The sequence below is a fragment of the Coccomyxa subellipsoidea genome, assembly GCF_000258705.1.
Source record: "Coccomyxa subellipsoidea C-169, whole genome shotgun sequence".
Taxonomy (NCBI): Eukaryota; Viridiplantae; Chlorophyta; class Trebouxiophyceae; family Coccomyxaceae; genus Coccomyxa; species Coccomyxa subellipsoidea.
This window is the reverse complement of record NW_005178021.1, coordinates 759327-784445: the sequence shown is the minus strand read 5'-3', so window position 1 is coordinate 784445 and position 25119 is coordinate 759327. Positions and strand designations below refer to the sequence as shown.

The following is a 25119-nucleotide window of genomic DNA, read 5'->3' as shown; positions in this document are numbered from 1 at the left end:
TTTGCAATGCTTTCTGCTCATCACATGCCTGTTCATACACATGGAACTGCAAAAAACATGAAGATGGGAAGCAATCGTACAGCTTCAGCGTGACATACCAAGCCCTCGGGACTGGAAAGCTTGGTGTTATAACAAATGCCACTGATGCCGTGGTCAGGACACGGGGTGCAAGGCATATTCTGCCCACCTCTTGGCAGCAGGCCCCTCGGTCGATGCCCCTGCGGCGCTCGAGTCAGCGGGCGTGCTGCCGTTCTGAGCAGCGGTGCTGTTAGTCCCTAGATCCAGTGCTGCTGCCCCTGCACTGCTGCTGCCATTGAGCATGGCCGGCCCTCTGTGCACCGCTGGAGCAGCCTGCAGAATGGAGCTGCCCTGCAGCCACCACCCACATGCATCAGCGCACAACAATAGTAGGACTACTGTGAGTCCTTTTTGACAGGCAAAGTTGCCGACGCAGCACGTCATGCGCAACCCGCTCATTGCGCTGCCCTTCATTGCGCTTGGGGGACAGCATAGCAACAAATGCCATGATGTTATCAACGCAATGTGAAGAGGGCAGCGCAACCAGGAGGGAGCGCAAGAAGCGCTGTGTTTGTGCAACATCCGAAACACCTCAATCGTTGCATTTGACCACAATGAGAATATTGACAGATCAACATGCAGGGACGTCACCCCAAGCTGCACACTGACAGCACTAGGCTCTGCGAAATGTGAGGCAGTAGAAACAGCTGGCAGTGCATAGACATTGCGTGCTTGGTGGGATTGCTGACCAAGTATGAAAAATATGTCCAGAAGGTAAAAATTACAGCTGGCAGTACATAAATCTGTCCCACAAGCCGTTCTTGGTTGGGAGTGCGATTTACGCGTGGCGACATGCCAAGAAGCATGGGGAAGCAGCCATGAAGAAATCAAGTGCGCACCTTGGGCCCGAGCTTGAGGGGGTTGTGTGCGCGGACCGGCGGCTTGGGCAGCTGCGCCGGCGGCGTCGGCTGCGGCGCGTTCCTGAAGTACGCGTGGCTCAGTGCGTCCTCTGCACTGATCCTCCTGGAGGGGTCCAGCGTCACCATTTGCGCCAGTAGCGCCAGTGCATCCTCGCTCGCCTGCAAAAGAGAATATTCCCTCCTTGGCGCCTTTCTTTCAAGCTTTTGAAGCAGCCATGCCGAATGACCAGCCTTGGGGCCAGCGTTGAGTCTTTAAAAGCCTTGAGGCAGCCGTGCCGATTGGCTGGCAGCTAAAATGTCGCCTTAGTTGGCCATTTCTTGCATGATGCACTATACAAAGAGTAGTCTTGAAAAGGTGGGCCACACCGGTGAACATTGCCTGTGTGTCTGGTCTTACATCAGATTCTTTGCAGCGTGAGTGGCAAGAAGTGCCTGCATCTCGTGCTTTGCCTGCAGCCATCATGCAACTTTCCTCCTGCGCAGCATGAATTTCTATGCAAACTCTTCAGAGATAAAGAACAAGAGCTGTGCTTGTACCTGGCGGAAGGTGTTGCGAAGTGGGGCTGAGGGTGTGGGCTGGAAGTCCACGTACTGGGGCAGGGAAGTGCAGCCGGGCCAACTGGCCTCTGTGGGAGTGCCCAGCGCCTGGAACATCTTCCCCAGCTGATCCAGATCGCTGTCGCCCGGGAACCATGCCCGCCGCAGCAGCAGCTCTGCACACAAAAGAATGCCGCTGTCTTAGACAATGCTTTGGAGGCCAAGAGCTGCAGTGCCACATTGACAGTATCAGCATCTCCTCATCAGCGCTGCTTGGCAAGATCTGCTAAGCGTATGTCTGTCGTATTCTCCCGACATGTTTGAGATTGGTGTGGAGATCCAGACCACGACTGCAACTGTGCAAGCATGCTCTAAAGGCAAGATGCAAGCCAGCAGAGCATGCACATCATGCACAGAGCAAAGTTACCCGGCCATCCTCCAAGGCTGTGAAGTGCCAAATATATCCAATCCATCGTCAGATCCATTGCCATGAATCTGCATTTGAATCCCACCTGCAAAGACGCAGCCGGCGGCCCACATGTCGACGGCAGGTCCGTAGCAGGTGGATCCGAAGAGCAGCTCTGGAGGGCGGTACCAACGCGTGAACACTTGGCTCGTGAATCGGCCGTCCTCGGGGTGCCCAAACATGCGCGCCAGCCCAAAATCCGCCAGCTTCATCTCCCCTGGACCAGGGATTTTCAGGGTCGTTGCAAGGGTTTCCGGAAAGGCAGTCATCTTGCCATGGATGAGGATGTGTTCCACCTGCAGAGCTGCTTCTGAGGGTTGATGGACTCACAGCATACACTTGCAACATGCCTGCATGCACCAGGGAAGACATGTGTTGTATGGATGGGGCTTTCTGCCATGCAAAGCTTGAGGAGTGACATATTAGATGGGTGCCGATTAATGATGTCAGGGATGAGCTAGGAGGGGGCAGCAGGAGTGCACCTGACATGGAGATAAGGAAGTTGTTGGGCTTGATGTCTCGGTGGAGGATCCAGTGCTTGTGGCAGGAGACAAGCCCCTTGAGCAGCATCTGCATGTAGCTCTTGACATCGGCAGCACTTATAATAGTTGCCCTGTCCCTTATCAAGCACTCCAGATCGCTGTCCAAAAACTCATACACCTGCATTGCAGGGGCAGTTGAGGCATTGTGGTTCCTGTTCCTGCGCGAGTGTCTGGTGGGGAGGGACAGCACCAAGAAGGCTTGCAATGCTAGGCAGATCTCACACAAGCCTACAACAGAGGTAAGCATAGTATGGGGGTTGAGCAGGGGATTACCAGACTGAGGTTCCGCTTGTGAGGGAACACATCCAGCAGCTGGACTATGTAGGGGCTCTCGAGCTCCCTCAAGAGCTTGATCTCTCGTAGAGCCGTCATGTTGATGCCCTGCATGCAAAAGAGGATCAAGACTTCACAGGCATGTCATCTATGACGTGCTGAGGCAGGAATGAGCATTGAAGAAATGTCACCTCTTTGGCATTGCCGAGATGGATCTTCTTTATGGCCACTATCTGACCCGTCTGAACCCACAAAATGCCGAGGTCAGTTTCTGTTCTGCGAGATCGATTGGGGACATAAGTTGCACAAGATCACCTCTGTTCTGCATGCAGAAGTGGCTCACCTCCTTGTGCCGAGCCTTGTACACCACACCAAATTGACCCTGGCCCAGCTTCTCCCCCTTCTCGTACTTGTCCATGTCGATTGCCTTTGACAACGTGTGATTCAGACGAAAGGGAAGGTCTACTCTCCAGATCACCACAGTAGCAGAGCGCTACGAAACCTCCGATTCATACCCCAAAAGGAGACTATGAAACAAGATAGAACAATCCAATCTGACGTGCCCGAACAAGAGTTGCCGAGTTTATCTGTAAACTTTTGAGCGAAAGTGCTTCATGCTTCCATCGGAAGGATCCAAAGAAGCTGGTGAGATCCTCTGGATACCAGATAGCAAAAGGCAAGTTGCACCTTTCAATAAGTTCAAGATAAGCAGAGATGTGGCACTGTGTGTCAGGAATTGCTATCAGGTCCAAGGCCTTACTCATCATGTGCATGAGCAAAGTTTACATAAGCAACCTTGGATCTGATGTCCGGCCATGAAAATGTCCGGCAATTGGTGAAGACGTCTTTTGTCCCACATGAAGTTAGATTCAAGGATTGCTTAACTAAGTATGACGGAAATCCGGAAGAGGGCTTTGTTCGGGGTGGACAAGGTGACCGATGGCGACTTTCGGACACAGGCTTGGGTTGCAAAGGACAATAAAAATCCAAAGTGGAAAGAAACGCATGCACCAAAACACCAAGCCACCGGTTCTCTGAAGCAACTATGCATCATTGGATTGACCTATGCAATTCTGGTGAGAGACTTTTTCCTCGATCATGTGCACTCCCATTGTTATTCTCGAGGCACACCTTAAAGCTTAAATTGTTTGCAATCTCAACAATCCAGCCATAACGACAAAAATAAAACCAATACTGTGCGTGGAAATCAAGTTTTGCATATTCATTTCGGTGCATGTGCTGGACGCAGAAGAGTTGCAGGAGAATCTGATGCCCTTGTCAATTATTTGTACGCAGTGTGTGGGCGTGTATCGAGCTTTGTTCTGGGTCCCAACACCGCTGGGCTCAGATGCAGCTCCACAGAGGTTCTCAGAGGGCAGAGCACTGGAGACAGTTGCTTATCTCAGTGACACCATCGGCCGTCGCATTGTGAGCTGCATTGCCCTTGATATCACCATATCAATACACCTTCTTGTCCAGTGTGTTCAAGACTTAAATGCATGCCATGAAATGGGTACTTGGTCCTTGCAGGTCAGCACTCCTCAGATTGAGGAGTCAGCTCTGTATGTGGAGCAACAGGCCAAGCTGCTGCAGAAATTGGCACAGCAGACTCGTCCAGATCTGGCTGTTGAGGTATGCCCTCAGATCTCCTCCATCGTTGTGCCCATCTACCTTCTGGCATTCAGATGATCCAGACCCTGCATGCCAGGCCTGATTGTGCATGCCAGCAAGACGTAAATTGACATTCTTACCTAGAATTTTCTGGTTATGTCTAACTGCCCCTCTACAAGCCTCTGCAGGAGCCAAAGACAGATGATGCACTGCGTCTGCTTTGATTCCTGCAGAGCCTGTACAGAGATATCTCACATGTCAGAATTAAGCAAAACAGGGTGATTGAACTTGCATAGCCAACAAATATCCCATGCTGCAATGATATTGGTATTTGTTCCCCAGGTGGACCGAGAGCATACAACAGGCGGCGTCAACATGGTGTTTGCGGGCACGCACATCACAAATTCCTACAACAACCTGACCAACATCATCGTGCGCATTGCTCCCAAGGCCGCCCTCCACAGCAAGGCCGTCATGATCAATGCGCACTTTGACTCGGTCTTCGAGAGCCCAGGTGTGCCTCTTTGCCATTTGTTTTTGCTCTCTCCTGAGAAAATGGTCACTCAGGCAGTCAGTCAGTCACAATTCAAAATTTCCGGCCAATTTGGGAATTATTCTGATGCTGACATGGCATGCCATCTGCACATGCATGAGGGCCTACTGCTCTGCTCTGCTCTGCCTCATGCTGTGCTGCTAATAGATTAGTCACAGCGCTCAACCTTCAGGCTACAAATGAACTTTCTCCTCTTCAGGCGCATCTGACTGCGCTGCATGCGTGGGGACGGCGCTGGAGGTAGCGCGTGTGATTGTGGCAGACCCAGACATCCAGCTGGCGGTGCCTCTCCTGCTGCTGCTGAATGGTGGAGAGGAGACAATCCTGACTGCTGCGCATGGCTTCATGAAGACCAGCAAGTGGGCGCCCAGCGTCGGAGCCTTCATCAATCTGGAGTCCACTGGCCCTGCTGGCCCCGACGTGCTATTCCAGCACACAGGTATTTTGCCAATCATCCATGCACAAAAACGAACACATCTGCAAGCTTGAATTTTCAAGATTCCTGTCATCCAAGCTGCAAGAATAGCGATGCCACATGTTCACTGTGTATGGGATGTCTTTGCGCCCCTGTGACTTCTTTATTGCGGGCAGGTAGTTGGACGTTGGAGGCGTATGCTCGTGGGGCAAAGTACCCACATGGATCGGCCTTTGGTCAGGTGTGCTCCTCTTCATAGTCTGAGACTGTTTCAGTGTGACATCAATCGGGCTGAGCAATTTGTGAGACCGTGCCTCTGTAATTGCGCGCAAAGAAGAGTGTTCAGCACCCAACGGATGGTCTCTCAAGTAGCTCAGTAGACCAGCTGACAACACGCAATTCTTAGCCACATGCACTTACTGTCCGCAGCTGTCCTTGACTAATATGCCCCGAGGTTGCCGAATGCGCGCCTTGCCGTTGAGCATTGCCAAGGTCTTATTTTTTGGTGAGGCTCCATCTGTGATGCAGTAGGGATTGCCTGCATGGCTATCATGGGTGCATTCTGACCTTACTGAATGAACATGTGTGCCCTTCAATAATTCCCAGTTCACTCGAGAATAATCAGTGGCTAAAGCGTACACGTGCGTTTGGTTGAGAGATCGCAATTCGCATGTGCGCAGGACTTGTTCGAATCGCGGGTGCTGTCCATGGACACGGACTTCCGCATGTTCTCCTCCGACTACCACGGCTCCCTGCCGGGCATCGACATCGCGCAGGTGCTGGATGGAGCCGCCTACCACAGCCACCACGACACCATTGAGCGCCTCCGTAAGGGCACCATCCAGGTATTTATTTATTCTTTTCACCTGCTAGCGGCTCCTCTCTTGTGCCTTCCCATTGAATTTTCTGCTCTGGCGGCTCCTCTCTTGTGCCTTCCCATTGAATTTCCAGCTCTCCAGACCATGAGAATCTGTAGCCTGCAGAACAGGAAGCTCCTCAGGTCAGGCACGAGACGAGAGCTTAGATATGCAGAGCAGCTCTGCGATAGCTCTTTGCATTGCTTAGAACCCTGCCACCATGCCATGCAGGTCACCATGCACCCACTCCACATTATAGGGGCTCTCCTCTTGTGCTAATCTTGCATGTGTAATCCTGCTCTTCGGGCCAGGACTCTCTGTAGGGCTGCAGGACAGGAAGCTCACAGGATAGGCACATGAGGGCATTAGAGAAGCAGAGCTTTCTGGGGTGTTTCGGGACACAGCCATGGTGCCTTGCGTGGTCTAGATTGAGCGCTCACGTACATGTGAATCTGCACTTCTTCCACCTTTTGGGGTTCCTCTCTTGTGCCATGTCCTGGTTGAACTTGTGGTTCTGCAGGCCAGGCCTGCAGATAAGCAAGTTCAACAGGTCAGGCACAAGGCGGCCAGCTTGACTTGGCATGAATTATACATAACTATACAGAACATCACTGCCAAAGCTCGTTACATGTCCCTTGGAATCCAGCAGATTCAAAGATTGCATCGTTTCATTCAAGTGCTCATGCACAGACGCTTTGTTTACCGGTGTTGACTTCTGACGTGGGACTAATCATGCGTTCAGATGCTGGGGGAGAATGTTTTGGGCGCCGTCGTTGAGTTTGCCAAGGAGCTCAAGGAGCAGGAGACAAAGGGCCTGCCTGAGTGGGACGCCGGCGGCTCGGTCTTTTTCGACTTCTTCGGCATCAAAATGGTGCGCGTCCCGCACCCTTTATGCTTATACTCCAACGAAGTCGCTATGCATGTGATACCAGCTGTACATGAAGGCGCAGGTCCAGGCCAGGTCTGCCGCAAGCATTTTGCTGTCATGTACTGGGCAACCATGGTATTGAACTGTGTCCATGAAAAGGATCACTTTGGCTCTCCTTCCTCTGCTCTGGACCTGACATACCCCTTTTGGAGACGATTGGATAAGATAATGCAAATTCTTGATGGGGGGCATTTTACTCACTAGGGGTCATGAATATGCAGATCCGGTACCCATTCCACTTTGGGAGCCTCGTGCACGCCCAGGCATTGCCAGCTGTCGTGCTGGCAATTCTAATTCTGCCCCGCGCATTCAAGGGCCAGCCACCTCAAGTTCTGCCAGCGCTGCGCGGTGCAGCACTCCGGGCTGCAGCCGCCATCTCAGCCGCTGCTGTGCCCGCTGCGCTGGGCGCTGCTAGGGTGCTCCTGACAGGCGCGCATCTCTCCCTGATGAAGGAATTGATCATGATGTGGGGTGTGATATAGCCTGCCGTCCGGCTTGAGCCTTGTTGATTTCCCCTTGGAAGGGCACACGCAGAGTGGCTAGCCATGTCTGGTGTAGAATGCAGTGTGTACTTCCCCTTGCTTTGCTTATTTGGGAAGGTGGTGCTTCAAGAGGAGTCACACCTTGCCTGGCATGCAAACGCGAGGGAAGTGTGGCATGCACTTCTACATTTGTTTGCACATGAAGGGCTACAAATGTCGCATTGACTTATTGCCAGCACCGCATATTCCTTTGTGAGCTGTTTGGGCGCGTGTTGATGACAGCAATCATGTCACAGGCAAGCCCATGATATTTTTTGGGAGGAATGCGCTGGCGCACGCCGTGTACGGCCCGGCGGCACTGGCGGGTCTGCTGCTGCCATTTGCGCTTTTCCAAGGAGCAGCGTCCAATGTGGACACAGCCGTGATGGGAGCTTCACTTGTGCATGCGGCGCTGGCGGCTGCTCTGACGTTCTCCGGAATGAGGAGCGGCTTTGCTTTCGCCGTGTGGGCCTTTGCCGGCGTTGCCAGCCTGATGATCCCCCGCAAGGTTTTTCTGCAGCCATATACTTTGGCCCCGGCTGGCGGGGGCCTGTTTGATAATGAGCACCGTGCTCACGGTTGATTGGGTCTTGCTTGGATCTGGCGGGTCCAAAGGGGAGGATTGTGGCAGCCTTTAAGTGCAGCTTGTCTGCAGGATCACCTTGCCTCTTCGCAGGAAAAGCGTGGAATAAGAATAATATCTTGTACCACAGACTTACATTGGACCACACTGCAGTGAAGTGCCTGTTGGCATGGGATGATTGCTCATTCAAGAAGGTTGCTTTTGAGGTCCCACAGAGGGCATGCAATGCCCTGCCTGCTCCAGCATGGCCCTGCGATAAAACATGCCCACACTGATGCAAACGCGCTGTCTAGAAATAAAACCTTGCTTGCAGATCTCCATGCTTGTGATCACATGCGTCGAGGCACGGCATATCCAAAGCGCTGAGCAAGTTTGTGTGTGCCAAATTGCAGGTATCAACCACAAAGAAGCTGATATGGGCGGTGATCACAGCGCTGCCAGCGCTGTTGGGAGTGGCGCCCTCCATGCTGACGATGCCCCTATTTGTCATCGAGCACCTGTCCATCGGCGGGGCTGGCAAGCCCCCTCTGGGCACCCTGGCGGCTGATGTGGTGGTGGGGATTCTCTTTGGGCTGGTGGCTGCCCTTGTCATGGGCCACCTTGCTGCCTGGCTGGCCCACAGCGTCCGCCCCTTCATCTGGGTGAGCACTGAGACCATTCACTCATGATGCAGCGTTGAAGGATATCTTTGTTCATCAGAAAATCATGTGCACTTGCCCACAGCACCTGATACTTGCACAATATACTTGGCAAAGAACGTAGACAGCCTTGAACAAGCTTGGCCATTTGCATGAATCGCCAGACTCTCTGCACTGCTCAGATTGTCCTGCTCAAGAGCAAGAGCTCCGGTGACTTCTCCAAGTGAACAAGCTTTTGACGCCAGGACATACAACCTAGAGCGCGTCCTAATCACATTTGGCATGCAATGAGCTTGGCTACATGGTCGTCTTCAAGGTTTAATGCGCTGCCCAGCAGAAGTGCAGATCGCCCTGAAGTCGATCAAGTGGCCAGATTTCTGTTGCTGAAACAGCTCCTTTTAACCCATGCGTGTCCAGTCAAGAGCGCGTGCATGACTGGCATTAATGGTCAGTAAGCATTCAACTTTAAAGAACAGGTGTGACGCAGCAGAACTTCTATGGCAGCCTTCCAGCCTGCTCTGCATTGGGCAGGAACTGGCCAGCAAATTGGTCACAAAGTTAGGAGTGTGATATGCGTGTGCGCGCAGAGGGTGATCCTGGGCTTGCTGCTGGCGTCGGCGGCGGCGGCCGTGTATGCGTCGAGCGCGGATCATCCTTACAGCGATGCATTCCCCAAGCGCATCATGCTGCAGCACCTGCACCTGCTTGCACCTGATGGGAGCGTGCACGTAAGCCCCACATGCTCTCCCTGTGTTTTATTTTGTATTCAATCTGATTTGAATTTGAGTTCTTGCAGACTGTATACACCCCCCTGCAGATGCATGGGTTGAAGCAATTCGAAGCATGTGTTTCCTGAGTGGCCAGCAAATCTAAAAGCCCACTGTCAGCCATAGCACTACAGAGTGCGTTGCCCACGTGTAGTGTCCTGGTTGCGCCTAGGCTTTTGGGTCTGCTGATAAAAGTGACACACAGAAAGGCACGGTCCAGAATGGGGCTGCACACCGTATTTTAAAGGCCTGCTCTTCATTGGAGCGTGCCACACGCGTTGTGCATTTGCTGAGGCGAGTAATCTGTATAATGCATGCATGATGGTGGTAATACGATCTGCAGGAGAGCAGGTGGGCAGTGGCAACGCTGGATGTTGTGCCTGTGGAAATGGCTCTGCCAGAAAAGAGCACATATCTGGACAATTATGACCGTGACTGGCAGGTGACTAATCTCCACTCCGCCTATCCCTGCAAGTCCCCGTCTTCACAGTTCCTGACATCACTGTTTGGCGCCTTGTGCAGCCCTCATCACCTGCTATCCATCTGCACTCAGTCACCTCCTTTGCTCCTGTGCAATCGAGTTGTCTCCAGGGCAGGGCAAGAATTGAAGTAAAAAATTTACAATTTGACATGTGGACTCAAAGAAGGGGTCAAATCTGCTGATGTCAGCAGTATTGTTGTCTGCCCAGGCAATGTACCCGGTGGGCAATCTGTTGCGCGGCGTTGCCTTGCCGGCACCACCATTGGACAGCAGCATGTACAGGCCAGGCCAGATGCGCATCTCTCTGACCGGCACCGAGCCTTCTCCCAGCGGCAGCGATGTCAGCCGCCTCTCACTCCTCATGCAGCTGCCCTGGCCTGGCTGGGGGCTGCTCAATGTGACCGGCCCTGTCGTGGGCTGGTCCTTCGCAGAGGAAAACCCAGAGGTATGTTCTGAGCATGGACATCACTGAAGCTGAGATGTAGACGCAGGTCTTGCCTCTTACAAGACATGATACATGTCTATGCAGATGCACCCCTGTTTGTCTGGTATCTGGATCTCATGACAACCAATGATAAGAGCATGCTGGACTGAGTTCGGCAGAGGCTGCGGCTACAAGAACCGAGTCACTGCTAGGTCTTAGCTGTATTGGTGTAAAAACCATCTCACACGTATGCAGATCTTGATTTAGCGCATCCCTGTGCAGACCAAGGAGCGCGTGACCCGCTTCTCTGGCAACGAGGGCAGTGACTCCTGGCCATTCTGGCTTGACGCAGAGGTACCGTCCCCTTTCCCCTTGCATGCATGCCTTTTTGCATGATCTGCAGCTTCTCTTTTGTCTTGGTCCTGGCAGCCAGAAGAATGGGCCTCCTGCATGCATGAATCCCTGGAGATTTGAAGCTCCTCTTGTTGTCCTAAGGAAAATTGAAATGCAGGCATGGCATGAGCAGCAAGCAGCGCCTCTGCATGGAGATATTCTGATCTGTGTTCCCTGCTGCAGGGTGACTGGCAGGGGAAGGTTCGGGTGGAGCTGTCAGCCATCAACCATGCGAACACAACCCAGCTCCATGACTTTACCAGCCAGATGCCATCCTGGACCACGGTGTCAGCCATGACAACACTGCAAGCCAGCTACACTTTCTAGAGGGCAGGATACTATCGTGTGCCAGATACCTCGTCACACAGAGCAGCAGCAATATGTCACGCTCCCAAGATGCAGCTGCAGATGCGCTGCCGAATGTGAGGTTGCTGCTGGGTTGCTCATCACTGTTTTCTTTGGACGCTTGGCGGTAGGCAGCGTTTTTATTTCTTCTCTCCTGATGTCCATAAATGGATGCGTGAAGGTCGGCTCTTTGTTTGTGGCAGCAGAGAGGCAGCAGGGGCATGGAGCCCCTGCGGCCCCTCTCTGCTTCCTCTTTGCATTCTATATGGGACAGAAATTGCTGTCCCCAACAATTATATCCTGTCAGGCCTGTGTGTCATATTGAAAAATTGCATGTGACATTGCTCATTTTGAACTTGTCTGCACTGTTGCCGCAGTATAGGTCTGACAAACTCTAGATGGTTTTGGACCGCACCTCAAACAGGATGCAAGTGAATCTACACGCGCAGACCGCTGTGCGTATTGTTCGCAGAGCAAAGCTTGTTGCCTCGCTACCCAACATTGTCTTTGCCAATTGTGTGAGTTGGCTGTTGCTGTCTGTCTTGTCAATTCATGGGAAGGTCGGCATTGAGTTGTGAAAAGTGAGTGCCAGACTTTGTGAGTGTGTTAAAATTGCAAGCTGTTGTAATCAATCCTTGCGTTGTCAAAGTGTTCACAAGGAAATCGCTGCACTATACTAGTATTGTATATAGCAGCGTATATACAGACTCTTGATGGACCGCAGTAGCTCCTCATGATGGTGATCAACAACAGGACAAAAATATTCTTGCATACTTTAAGCATAAGCCATAGCGCTAGCAGAATAAGTTGCACAGCAAAGTACTATTTCAAGGACCGGTGTCGAGTATTTCAAAATGCTGACTCTGTAATGCTTTCTTGCAATCTCATAAGCATTTACAAGGAAATCACCGTAATTTCCTATCATTGTCAAGAGCAACACAATGGAGGACACTACTCTAAATATAGACATGAACGACAGTAGCTGCTAAATCAACAGAGAAAAAAATCTTGCATACTTCACACCTGAATCATGGCAGAAAGAGTGCACAGCAAACTGATCATAGTACTTTAAATTACTGCGAAACCCCTCATATTGGCCATTGGAGGCTTGGCCTTAACTTCTGTCTGCTCTGAAAAAAATATTTGCGAGGAACCCCTCTAGACTTCAACGGTGGCAGTCAGAAAACTGCCCGCCACATCAATGCAGCAGCACACTGCTGACCACTGCTGACACTAATGCTTAGTCACCCCCATGCACGCGCCAGCTGGCGCCTCCTTGTCAGCCGCCCTAGCAACCGCCAGTCCCAATGCCGCCCCCAAACTGACTCGAGGTGCACCTGGAAAATTGGGTGGCCCTGGCAACTGCACAATTGCACTTACAGAAGTCTGTCAGCCCATACCAGCGTCCCCCATAGGCCCAAGTACACACCATGTAGACAAACAGTCATTGCTATGAAACCGGTATCACGCAACAGCACATCCCTCTTCTGCATCTCATCAGCTGCTGGTCAACCAGCGTTTATATCTGGAGCAAGCAGGCGTGCAAGCTGGAAGTGAGCTCATTCTTCAGTACAGGGTGGAGAAGCGCACTGATTCTGATGCCGTTGTTTGACACACCGCGCTGTGCGGCCTGGGAGAGCAGATTTCGGTCACAGCTGCAACCCTGCACGGATTGCGCAGTGAACTTCCTTGATTGGATCTATATTCAGAGCCACCCCTTCCCGTTCAGAGTGAACAAAACAAATCCTCGAAGCACATGATACTCTCCTTGAATCTTCACTGCACAGGCTTTCAAAGTTGCAAGTTGCAGACACTGAAACAAAATGGGCATGCGTTGATATGCTGCATATGTGTGGCTTGTGACTGCTCTGCATAGCAAAAGCTTGGAATGTTTGAAATTAGAGCCCACCCCTTGGACAAAGCTGCGCGCATCATAGCAGCACCTGAAGCACAGCAACAACGAGTCAACACCATGCTCTTTTCTGCACAACTGGGCCAATTGGGACAGCAGACTGACATCATTTGAATGTATGGGTCCCTTCCTCTTGTGATGCCAAATACTTCCTCGTCTTTTGCCAGAGCGAGGCTCACCCGTCAGATGGGTAGGGTGAAGAGTTCACTGTTGTTCTGAAGTCAGCGTCGCTCTGACTAATGGCGTAGTCAGCCCTGGCCCGAAAGTACTCAACCTGCATAGGCATATGTGAATCAAATATGAGACCTTTTCAAAAGACTCCCTTGCCCAATCGAAAGAAGTAAAAGCTGCTGCCAGGGCATAGAAGCTGGTGGAGTTAGTAATCAAATAGGCAGGAGATAATGAGGAGGTTGGACGGACTCACGAAACTGCCGCAGTTGCCATTGAACAGCCTGTCTCCTTGGCTGCTGCATCCACCAACTGCATGGGGCACATCACTAGTCACATTTGCAAATCTGTGCTCCACAGGATTAGTGCGGAAAATAATATCCATCTGCATCTCAGGAATTGGATCTTGTGCTGCTTTGGGGCACATCACTTGTCTTGTTTGAAAAAACATGCCTCAGAGCTACAGGTTTCAATATCATTCTGCATCTGAGGCAATAGCTCATATGCTTCTTTGGAGTTCAGGGTGTTCACCTATGAGAATGTGACTTTGGAGTTCAAATCGAAAGATTCTTCACAGCGGCCCCATAAAGAGGTGTCTTACCGTATGATCCCTGATCTGAAGAGACTGGGTTGCCATAGATATCAGTGTCTTGCGCTGTCGCTGCGCTGATGAGAAGTACTATAATAATGCCAAGAAGATAGTACGTGGCCCTGATTGAAGCCATGGCACCGATTTGAGACCTGCACAACAAACAGAGAAGGAATCTTGTTGGTGCAGAAAGGACAACTGGTCATGGGCGATATTCAATTATACTATAAAGGAATTACCTTTGACCCTTTGCATCACACCAGGCAGTCATCTCAAGCTGGGAGCAAAGCAGCGTATCAAGCATCTTGACATTGGCTGCGGGATGTTGGCACACTACACAACTTGGGGCGCAGACGCTGGAAGTCACACCAATAGGAACATTGTCACAATAACAAAGATTAGATTGAACGCTTTCTAATGCTCGCCTTGTCTATTCCCATAAAGTATGTTCCGAAAGATACCTACGACCGATCGGAGACGAGTTCTTTGTGGTGCGCACCTAGGACTGCAGAAACTCGCCACTATGGAAGTCGTCCTTTGTATCTTTTACTACGACCGGTTCCATTCATTGATGCGCGAGGTCGGCATCATCCAGATTTGCAAGGCTGTCAATTCGAACGGGGCACATGCCGTTCCTGATTTGGCAACATCATGGAACCTTCTCTGAGAGCTGTAAGTACGGTTGTTGGTCGCATGAACTTGTTCGTGAGTGGATTTCTGGCCGTTATGAAGCAGCTGTGTACCCTGGCATACCCATAGCATCAACCATAGGTGGCTTGATGCGAGATATTGATCATGATCTCAACAAAATGAGGTGGACCGGCTGGCGCGGCCTGAATTGGAAAGTAAACTCTGCTTACATCCGCATTTCGCTTGCACTACTGACCTTCTAAAAAGCTTGTAAGCTTGGTTCGGGAATAGCATTCCTGAGCAAGTGCTGGCACCATTGCTAGCCCTGAAGGGTACATGCCCATTTCGAGCGCCTCATGCATGCAACTTCAGCCGTCTCACACCATAAATAATATCTAGATACCCTTTCAAATCAGTGCCATAATGCATCAGCAGTACAGAACACCTTCGCACAAAAATGATCCCTCTGAATGACTGCCAGGGTCAACATATGTACTTGAACCTTACTGTGACTTCATGCATGACGCCTCCAATACTTCATACTACGCTAAATGCAGTGCAGAAGAAGTCTTTTAAAGAATCTGGATAGAACCACCCAGTGAAACCTCTGGAACACAGTCCAGAATTGCAGTTCTCGCCAAAGCTGCCAAAATTTGCTTGCCTTTCAAGGTCTTTTAGCATCCACCCTGAATGGCGCCTCCATTGTTGCTGCTTGTGCAGATTGAGAACCTTGTGGCACGCCCAACTGCACAGAGCACAGAGATCTCTTTTGAATTCTGTTAATCACACCAATTTTGAGCAAAAGGACCTTCACGTGAGCGCATGCACCTGGTCTGAAAACCCTTCTTGAGCTTGCAAGACTGCAGCATAACATACAACATGCCCTTTTTACTGTACTGCTCTGCTCTCTGCTCTGCTGTACTGCAATCACTGCGCAAGGGGCTGTGCAGCATATTGCGGTGCTGAGAATGCGGTGCTGAGGGGCTTATTATATTATATATTATATACACGAGTCGGCAAGCATCTGCAAATGCAGCTCGCAACATGCATGAGAGGGGTGCGTGTACTCACCCACTCGGACTGCATTGTTGGACACGCCTCTCCCACTCGCAGCATTCATCAGGTCAGAGTTGCATGCGCAGCCCTGTGAGAAATGTCAGCAATACTATATCAGGCTTGGGCTTTATCTGCTTTGCTCCTGACACGCTAGTGCTGCGCAGTGCCTGCCTCCTGTTTCTCCAGGATCCTGTTCCTGCTGCCTTGCAAGGACACAACTTTTCTCCCCGGTAGAGTGACCTCAACCTAGAAATCAACAGGTAAACTTGCAGGTCGCTGTGAAGTCAGGAGATGTGTTGCTCTTCCCATGCCAGCAGAGTCAAAATTAAAATATCTATTCCCGTGCAAGGCTTTGCATGCAGAGATCTGGGCGTACATATTGGGTGTACGAGCGGGCGTCGATGCAGCATCTGCTGCTGGGCACCGGCGCATTAGCGACCCTTGCAGCGAACGCTGAGTCATCCTCGGCCAATGCTGAATCTGCATCGTTCTTGAAGTAGTTTGCCTGTACAGGCATCAAAGCTTGCTCAGCTCTGTATCTGCCTCCACACAATCACAATCGCCAGCGTGCAATGCAAGCTTGAGCCAGGCGCCTGTAAGCAACCACCGCAGCTGGCATGCATGCGCCTTCAAACAAGCAGCACAGCTGGAGTGCAACGAATACCACATCTGATCAAGTGCCTAGAGCAGCCTCCATCGCTGACAACTTGTACAAATAATTTGAATAAGAGCAGTGCCAAAAGGATCGCTCACAAAGCTTGAGCAGGCGCCCTCAAAAACAGTCCGGCCAAGATTGCAGCAGCCTGACTGGCACTGTGATCCGCTGCCGGGGGTGCCTGCAGCACAATGTACATGCTGAGGACTTGAAAGGCTTGCCACTTGTGAAAGACGTGGGCTGGGCAAGCAGATCCTGCCTGATGTCAAGGTGAGGCGTTGTCACAGTGACGAGGACTCACTTGTTCCATATCCGCTGGTAGCTGCAGCACTAGCCAAGGTGGCCCAGCATAAGTACAGAAGGGGCAGAGCAATTGGGAGACTGGACTTCATCGCCTGTGGGGCATCAAGACGATATTGAGGGTTCGCTCTGCTTGCCAAGTGGAGGAGATCACTAAGGACATTGGATGCAGTTGATGGTTGCAGAAAAGGTCTGCAATGGGAATGATTGCTGTTTCGTTACTACGAGATGTGGGATCTGGGTTTACCAAAGTCTCACGATCTCTGACAAGCTCCTTCCCAGAGTTTGGTGAATATCCCAAAGTTGAAGTCCTGCAATTACAGTACATAAACACATTAACAAAAACATTTCTCTGATGAAGCTGTGCAGCAAGCATATTGCCTCTGCAGATGTACTTGAGATAGTATTGGCCGTTCCTACTATGCAACAAATGGACCCTCGACGAATTGCTGCAGCGGAAGGATTGCTGCTAAACATTCAAGGGGTACGTTAATCACGATATTGTCTGTGTGTCGTCTCCGAAAGAGAAAGAGCATGAATCTTAGTATATCGGAACAACTTGACAGAGAACACTCACCCCCGCACTTTGTGTCGATGCAAGCCCTCAAAGTGGACGCAGAAGAGAGAGTCCTTATAATTTGACTGAATTTACACTCTGTAATTGTTGTCGGCGAGGAATTTGCGGACCGAGAAACCAATTGTTGCTGCACCGAGAATTTTGAACGCAAGGGATTTGCGCCTGTTAATACAATATTGGGAAGGGTGAATGAGCAGGGTTTGCTCATCACACCATCAAGCTGTGCTCCCATCAGTGGTTCTCAAGGCCTCTGCACAGCCTGCATGTAGCTGCTTGTGCCAGACCTCTCATACAGAAGCTCTGTACTCGGCCTCCACTCGCGTTGGCTTGTTCGACACAGTGTCAACAAAGCCAATATTAATTTTGGTCCACCAAGTCACTGCCAGTGGTATTAGGTGCATGTATGCATCAATGCAACCATGTCCAAGGTACGACTGTGGAGCGACAGACGGCGCGGGTTAGGATAGTGGTTTGGATTTGCTAACATGAACAACCGTTCGGGGGTTCGATCCCCCGACAGCCCAATAAGAGTCAAGGCCTTTTTGTTTTTGGTGCCGATTTTTTCCTTAATGGGCCCGCTCTTCTACACATTTGTAAAGGGTGCTCGATCTGGTGAATTGCAACTGCCAATGCAATCCAATCGTCTACTTGCAAAGGATTCCTTGTCCTCTACAGGAGTCATCATGCGCATGCCTACCATGTCCCCACTGGGCATGTCTTTGTGGGTGTCATGATTGCTGCAGCCTCTTAAAGTGCTGGCACCAGTGCATGGCATCTGTGCAACGATTGCACATCAGTGCATGCAATCCAGTTTCAGATTTACCCCTCTTTTGGAATATGGAGCACGATTGCTTTGTGACACTGATGCTGTTGCATTTGGGATATGGAGGTGTGCTCTGGCATGAAGTCTCATAAGCGGCGCTTGTCATGCATGATAGCTGGGCTCCTCTGTATACCCCACCTATAGTGGCTCTCTATCCACCATGTGATTACAGAAATATAGGCATAGTTGCACGACACCTGACACGCGTGTCAGGTGTCGCAGTGTCGCGAACGTTCGCAAACGCGTGTCGAGATTTTGGCTATTTCCGACACCGCTCCGACACCGGGTTATGTAAGGGTTACGTTTGACCGTTTCTGACCGTTTTTGGCCGCTTGGACGCCGGAAAATGACCCAACAACACCCCAAACACATATAACATGCTTGTAAATGTGTTTAGCGACAATTCCGATGTGTTTTGATGCGTTGTCGGGTCCGGAAACAGCTTTTTGAGGTTCCGTCAGCCTTAGTAACCTGTAGTCATCACCCGATTGCATGGTTACTAACGTCCTCAGGTCTGGACACGCGTGTCGCGGTGTCGCGGTGTCGCGAACGTTCGCAAACGCGTGTCCAAATTTTGACCAGCCGTGTCGTGCAACTATGAATATAGGTCAGAGTAGACCACCTTTCTGTGCAAAATTGAACCCAAGCATCGTCACACTGGATGCACCAATCATGGCACACTCAAACAGAATAGACCCAACAAAACGCGCTGTACACTTTTCCCACTGAGCTTCCCAAGTCTCTGCAACAAGCACCAACTCAACTGTAAATGTTCTGCACACAGCTAAAACAAGCTCCTTCTGCAAAGGTCACTAGTGTGAAGAGCTTCATACTCTGCATCTGCAGTGCAACTGTTGGTCACTGCAACCGGGAATGCCCCATGTCTTGCAGAAAATGACATTCACCATGACATCGCATCAAGCAATTGCCAGATAACAGAAGCCCTCTGCCCCACACACACACCTTTTCAAAAGGGGAACATCCTATTAATGAATGCAGGACCAGGTATTCATCAAATGCTTGTCAGTCCGGACGGCAAAAACTGAGGAGATTCGAGGTAGTGCATGCATGGCCACCAGCGGAATTTTCAAGGGAGGGGCAGGCTCCAATCCAGCGCGCATCCCACCCCAAAAATGTCTGAAAGAATGATGGTTATTTCTAGCTGACTGGCATGCTCCACTGCAGGCCAGCACATGGCCTGCATGGCATGCGCGGTACTGTTTGACCAGTCGGTGTGTCAGTCAGGTAAGCAGGAAATCCTATTCCCTACTCCCCGCAATTGACCCAATATTTGGTGTTTAATCAGACAGTGTCTGCCAGGTGTCTGAAGGTGGCTTCTGGCCACAGCTGCCCATTTTTTGGGCTGCCATCGGGGGGACTCTGTTCTGTTCAGCAGCCGCCCTGAAGAGACCCCCCGTTCTGGCTGTTGCTGCAGATGGAGAAGCGAGTCGCCCTCCCCACTGCACACACAAACATCAGCGTTGAGTCATGCAGCTGCATTGAAGATCTGCGCAAGGATTGGGGACGAATACCTTTGTATGACATGCATGTTTCCCCAGAAGTCCATTACATTGATGACACCATTGTTCTGTAATGTAGCGCCATACAAAATCTGCGCATGGCAAGGGGACAAGTGGCTTTGTTGCAAATGCGTGTATTACCAGAAGGACAACAGAATCATTGAAGTTGCTGCATGATGTTCACTCACTAGGCGGCCCTTCCTTTTCATGTCTGGCGGAAGCACTGCCTGATGTCCGCAGACATTTTTCCCTGAACTGGAATCAATGCGACTGTTGCAAGTCAGAAGCCAGAATGTGAAGGGGAATGTGGTGTGTTACGCGCACCAACTTTGACGGCGTTGGAAGAGATGCCGCGTCCTGATGCTGCATTGACGAGGTCAGAGTTGCAAGAGCAGCTCTGCACAAGCAAAAGGTCAAGGACATCACTGAATGGCTCGAGTGGGGTCTTGCAATGTTTGTGCAATTTCAAGAAAACTGCAATACGTGGCGCATGAAACACCATCCACAGCAGATCTACCAGTCCTAATGTAGCCACTCGGGATTTCAGGGGGATCAGAGTGGGGTTCACTCACGTATTGGGTGTAAGCTCGGGCATCAACGCAGCACCTGTCGAACAGCAGTCCCCATAAATGCGGTGCTAATAAACCAGCTTGAACTCAACAGTTCTGCAAAGCTGCAATCTGCATGCAATCTACGGCAGTGTGTGGGTGTCTCGATGTAGCATGTGACAGCACATGCAGGCATGCGCTAACAATTGACCAATGGGCAAATCAAATACCTGCTGCTTGGGGTGGGTGCCCTATTCACGCGCGCCTGGAAATCACTGTCACTCTCGCTGACGGCTGTGTCAGCATCTGCCTTGAAGAAATTCGCCTGCAGAATTTACAAATAAGCACAGCCCTCAGAAGCGTGCTACACAACGGATGGTCCATGCAGGGCCTGCTAGCTGCAATGGCTGAACTCAAAGGCTCTCTCTTAACTCAGGCAACAGGCTCAGGTAGGAGCTGCTGCATAGACTTGGAAATGTTGGTCACTGCTTGCTTGGCAGGGATTCGAAAAGCACGTCCTGAAAGCAAGGTCAAGGCAGCTTGCATGCATGGTTTTTCGTGACACCAAGGTGGAAAGGCAAGAGACACAAGGCAAAGCAAGCTTCGACAAGGGAGGGATGGCTGCCTGGCGGTGTAAATAAGCGGCATCGACAAAACAAAAGGGTGCATAGATGGGAGCTGCGAGCGAAGCACTCACAAAGCTGGAGCAGGACCCTTCAAAGACTGTGCGGCCCAGGTTGCAGCAGCCCGTTTGGCATTCTCCCCCTGGAGGTCCAGGCAGCCTTGGCTGTCCCCTCACGCACATGGGTCCAATCAGCGCTAGAGACAGTAGGAGGGCTGCCAACACTGAGAAGCTTGTCTGCTGCATTTTGAACCTGCACATCGAGCAGAGAACAGTGAGATCTCCTGATCTGCCGGCATGCAGCCAGATGTGACATCATACACACACCAAGACGCCCCTGACTCGTCCTGCACCTGTCCATCGAGCCACATCAGGTGTGCACGACGGTGTGACAGCATCTCTACACCCCTGAAAGATTATACATAACCAGGAAACATTAATACATACAAAATTGTAGCATCCGAGGCTATGAACGCGGACTCTTGAAAGACAGCTTGCTAACAAGCTACGACAAGAATGGCTGTCCCTATATCTTTTCGTCGTGTACTAAACCGAGGATGCATGTTCAGGGGACTACAAGATGCTGGTTATGAGTCGACTGTCAAGCAGTAGAGTCTGTACGAACGTGCCTGCAAAAACCGGACTTGACAGATCGAAGTGGCGAGAAGCGATGCGTGCGTGCGGGCTGAGCGAAAAGATGGAAACTTTGTTGATCAGATTGCTAGCGTACAGAATGTTCTTTTGGAAATTTTTGACACGCTTCCCAGATAATTGTCTCTAAACCACGCCGTGATTCCTGGTGCCAGCACGAGTGGTTAGACTAGCTCTGCCAGCTGGCATTGCTGATCTGATCACATGCATGTGCCCAGTACATGCAACCCAGAGATTTTCGGGAATACATAGATGAGTGAAGCGCTGAGATGAATACAACTGGTCTCGAGCAAGGTCAGGTCCAAGGCAGAACATCCCTTTGCTTCTGGCTCTGTGCTTTGCAAATTTTGATGGCCCCAGATTTTCTAATGACCACCAGAGATGCCTGCACTCTAAGGATCCTTTTCGTGCCAATGGGTTTCTTGCAAGCCACGATCCATACGTCACTATTGCGCACAGGTAGGAGGTGCACTTTCAGAAAACACTTACACGAGGGAGACTGATAAATACAATTTCTGGCATGACAGCAAGCAAGCAAGAACTGATGCATGTCAGCTCAAGAAGCTTGACTCCCAGAGGACATTCCAAACTTTACTTCGCGGCCTGCCCACGCCGTGGGGGCGTTTATTGTAAGTAAGAATGAAATCAGCCAACGTTGGGGCATCCAACTGACTCAGGCCCACAAGGGGAAAGCATCATTAGGTTCGTTGCCATTTGCCTGATCTCTATTCGATCATTCATTCCTTTCGGTTGATGATCCAGCCCTTAACAAACAAGAAGTTCAACACACGCCGCCTCACTGTGCACTCTAGAAGCCGCTTCATTGCAAGATGTGATGGCGGGAAAATATTGCGCCCAGCGCTTAGCAACCTCCAGAGCCGATGGAGCCTCCGCGCGAGCTATCAGCGCAGATGGACTTCTGGACAGCACGGCCGACTGCAGATGCACAGACAAAACGTATGTCAGAGGACAATGCATAAAAGAGCTCACCCGCATTTGATCCTCTACTCAATGCTGATGCGGGGCCTTCAATGCTGCTACGGGGCCATCATTTGAGGCGAAATAATTGCAGGGCACAGACCACTGGCTAGGGCTGGACTTTGTAGGACTCTGGGGCCCCTGATTAGAATGGTCCTTGAAGAGCCTCTTGCAGCATGAGCATGATACATGCAGCGAGGACTCTGATTTAAACCAAAACCACACTGTGTGTTTCGAAGGGTTCCCCAAGCATGCATCGGGTGTGGCTGCCACATCATGGCCTACATGGAGGAAGGAGACTCACTGACTGAGATTGCGTTGGCAGAGAAGCCCTGGGGGGCAGAGGCGTCCTTGAGGGACTGGTTGCAAGAGCAGCCCTGTGCATTCAAGAGGAAGGCACTCAGGCCACTCCTAAAGCTGAAAGGGAACACCATCATCAGACAGCACAGGAAGAGGCATGCCAGAGATGCAAAGAGCCAGACACTGCTGAACCAAGCATTTGATCCGCTGCTGTAAGATGTTGCATAGGTGTGTAGCGGGGCATGCAGGCAAATAATAGTGGACAGGAAGTTAATGAGGGGGCACTCACATACTGGGTGAAGGAGCGGCCATCGATGCAGCACCTGCACAGTTGAATTTACATCAATAATTCCAAATGGCCAATTTGCGCAACAGAATCCCAGTAAACATTATGCACAAGGTCAAGATTTTGTGATGGTGGTCAGCACCCCTCTAGGGGCCTCTTGCACATCTTTTTGCCACAACTCAGTACTCTCCGCCAAAATCATCACCCATAACAATTGGGAGGGTTTGAAATGGCTTGCAAACAACTGTGTTCAGCTTTGAATGGGAGTACGAATGTAGCAAACGGGAGCTGACCTGTCGCTGGGCCTGGGTGCGCGGTCGACGCGAGCCTGGAAGGTGGTGTCATCCTCCTTGATGGCGGTGTCAGCATCGCTCTTGAAGAAGTTGGCCTGCACAGAACAGATCATCAATGTTATTCTCACTTTTCCTGCCAAGGGGGCGAGCTGCGTCTGTGGTGACACTGCATCTGTAGTGAAGCTGCCAAAGTCCTACCCCTTGCAGGACTCGCCACACCCACGCATGACCCAATCAAGTGCACGCGCAAAGAACACTGCCTGGTGCTCATGGTACTTATACCACCCTCTACAAGCCAGAGGCCATATAGACCCGATGCCCCAATCAACGAAGTCAAAGATCAATTTCATGTGCACCATCTACAGGGAGTAGTCAAGGTGGAGAGTTGAGAGAACAAGGCGCTGGTGAGCGGGAAATATCTCGGGGCAGGAGGCACTCACAAAGTCAGCGCAGGCGCCCTTGAACACGGTGTTGCCCAGGTTGCAGCAGCCGGTGTTGCACTCTGCGCACCAAACACACATCTCAATGATCTCCCTTCCATGCTATACATATATCCAGTGTTACTTGAACACCACAAGATACATGATATTCAAAGTGTTGTGCACAGATGACTGGTAAACAGATGCATGGCACTCACGCTGCTGGCCGCTGCTGCTGCTGCTGCTGCTGCTGCTGCCACTGCTGCTGCTGCTGCCACTGCTGCTGCTGCTGCCACTGCTGCTAGATCCACTGCTGCTGCCGCCTCCATTGTTGCGGTTGCCAAAGGGGCCATTGCCGCCACCTGGCTGTGCTGAGATGATGGTAGCTGCGCAGAGCAGCAGTGCAAGTGCAATGGACGTCCTTGCCATGGCGTTCATGTTGTTCAGTGACCTGCAAACAAGGATCAGACCTGATGTCAAGGGACCAGCCCAACTTGCTCATTTCACCCCAAGCAGTCACTTGGGCGACGATGGCTCCACACGCTAATACGTACAAAGTGTAGCAGCTCCAGAAACGTGCCCCTTCTTTCCTCGGGCATCGACAAACAGTCCCGAAAGAGCGGATCCTGTCACCCTGATCCGGCAAGTTCAATCACGATTTCCAACAGGAGCAAGACAACCACATATGTCATCTAAGATGCATGATATCGTTGAGGACATGTTTAGCTTGAACTGAGGCAATTAAACTTCGTTTGATCAATCTGAAAATACAATGCCACCTGTTTAGTCGCGACTTGCAACTTACGTCGCGCGAAGCGATCAGTGCACACCAATCAAAACAAAGTTACTAGCCATCTCAGTACTAAACATACTTTCCCAGACGCCACCACGAAAGGAAAAAGGAGGGGCAATCGCTTTGACGGACGGGCTCTCAAGACGGCCCGTTTAAGATTGTTTAAGATTGCCTCAAACCTCTCTGGATGCCCTGTAGCCTTCTACAACGCGATTCACTTCAATTCAGTCTAGTTGCACAGGATACAGAATGCGCAGGCGCCAGACTCTGCCCGAGATGCGCCTGAAATCAGTCGATCACGTGAGTGTGTACCTTGGAAACTGGCTTGGTGCTTGACGAAACTTGGTGGGAGGCTGTTGGCGACGAAAGGTGAAGTTGAAATCGTGAGAGAATGTGGTGTAGTTGATGCAGGTGACGGCTCAAGTAGCTAGTCGGAGGACACCGATAATTGGCGGGAGATTGGGCAGTCGGGCAGCGGCCTCACGGCGGTGACATCTGGCAAGGGGACCAGACCGTGACTGCTTCAACGGGGATTATCCCGCCTTGACTAAGAAGCCAACCGCGAGCACACGTTTTTGAGCTGAGCGTGCCTCGAATGTGTTGGGTTGCTCACTCGTCACTCTTATCATCACAATGCATGCAATGCAAGGAGGCCTCCCAGCCTAGCATGCCCCATGCATGCCACTGGCAGCCTGCCACTGAGTGAGTCATGCCGGCGCGGCCCGCA

General features: G+C 51.2%; 4 protein-coding genes across 4 annotated transcripts; 1 reads left to right on the top strand and 3 right to left on the bottom strand.

The window, feature by feature from the left end:
* Positions 1–905: 905 nt before the first annotated feature.
* Positions 906–3174, bottom strand: COCSUDRAFT_20466 (Pkinase-domain-containing protein; the record flags this gene model as incomplete). Its single annotated transcript, XM_005643248.1, has 7 exons — positions 906–1097; positions 1476–1651; positions 1988–2158; positions 2424–2601; positions 2757–2864; positions 2948–2998; positions 3100–3174. 7 exons carry the CDS (start codon positions 3172–3174, stop codon positions 906–908), a joined length of 951 nt encoding a protein of 316 aa, XP_005643305.1.
* A 472-nt stretch (positions 3175–3646) lies between these two features.
* Positions 3647–11254, top strand: COCSUDRAFT_60064 (hypothetical protein; the record flags this gene model as incomplete). The annotated part of the gene is made up of 16 exons (XM_005643247.1): positions 3647–3688; positions 4053–4184; positions 4287–4388; positions 4710–4881; positions 5120–5359; positions 5512–5576; positions 6016–6180; positions 6935–7063; positions 7342–7591; positions 7899–8149; positions 8617–8865; positions 9450–9590; positions 9973–10071; positions 10319–10555; positions 10817–10888; positions 11111–11254. 16 exons carry the CDS (start codon positions 3647–3649, stop codon positions 11252–11254), a joined length of 2490 nt encoding a protein of 829 aa, XP_005643304.1.
* An 896-nt stretch (positions 11255–12150) lies between these two features.
* Positions 12151–14476, bottom strand: COCSUDRAFT_54877 (hypothetical protein). Its single transcript, XM_005643246.1, has 7 exons — positions 14441–14476; positions 13954–14093; positions 13609–13664; positions 13364–13458; positions 13182–13215; positions 12863–12935; positions 12151–12634 (listed from the first exon to the last, which is right to left on the bottom strand). The coding sequence occupies exons 2-7, from the start codon at positions 14075–14077 to the stop codon at positions 12561–12563; spliced, it is 456 nt and encodes a 151-aa protein (XP_005643303.1). The 5' UTR covers positions 14078–14093; positions 14441–14476; the 3' UTR covers positions 12151–12560.
* Positions 14477–18135: 3659 nt separating this feature from the next.
* COCSUDRAFT_68187 (hypothetical protein) lies at positions 18136–24797 on the bottom strand. Its single transcript, XM_005643245.1, has 11 exons — positions 24705–24797; positions 23818–24050; positions 23621–23682; positions 23181–23275; positions 22891–22924; positions 22606–22678; positions 22194–22259; positions 20281–20375; positions 20075–20108; positions 19827–19899; positions 18136–19442 (listed from the first exon to the last, which is right to left on the bottom strand). Exons 2-11 carry the CDS (start codon positions 23950–23952, stop codon positions 19372–19374), a joined length of 738 nt encoding a protein of 245 aa, XP_005643302.1. The 5' UTR covers positions 23953–24050; positions 24705–24797; the 3' UTR covers positions 18136–19371.
* Between the last annotated feature and the right edge of the window lie 322 nt (positions 24798–25119).

Coding starts and splice junctions, on each gene's coding strand:
- COCSUDRAFT_54877 (XM_005643246.1), bottom strand. CDS start 14,077: ATGGCTTCAATCAGGGCCACGTACTATCTTCTTGGCATTATTATAGTA. Junction 12,936..13,181: donor CGCGCAGCTTTGTCCAAGGG/GTGGGCTCTAAT, acceptor CAATCCGTGCAG/GGTTGCAGCTGTGACCGAAA. Junction 12,635..12,862: donor AAACAACGGCATCAGAATCA/GTGCGCTTCTCC, acceptor GCAATTGTGCAG/TTGCCAGGGCCACCCAATTT.
- COCSUDRAFT_68187 (XM_005643245.1), bottom strand. CDS start 23,952: ATGGCCCCTTTGGCAACCGCAACAATGGAGGCGGCAGCAGCAGTGGAT. Junction 22,679..22,890: donor GCCGCTCCTTCACCCAGTAT/GTGAGTGCCCCC, acceptor TTGAATGCACAG/GGCTGCTCTTGCAACCAGTC. Junction 22,260..22,605: donor TGCCAACGCAATCTCAGTCA/GTGAGTCTCCTT, acceptor GTGCATCTGCAG/TCGGCCGTGCTGTCCAGAAG.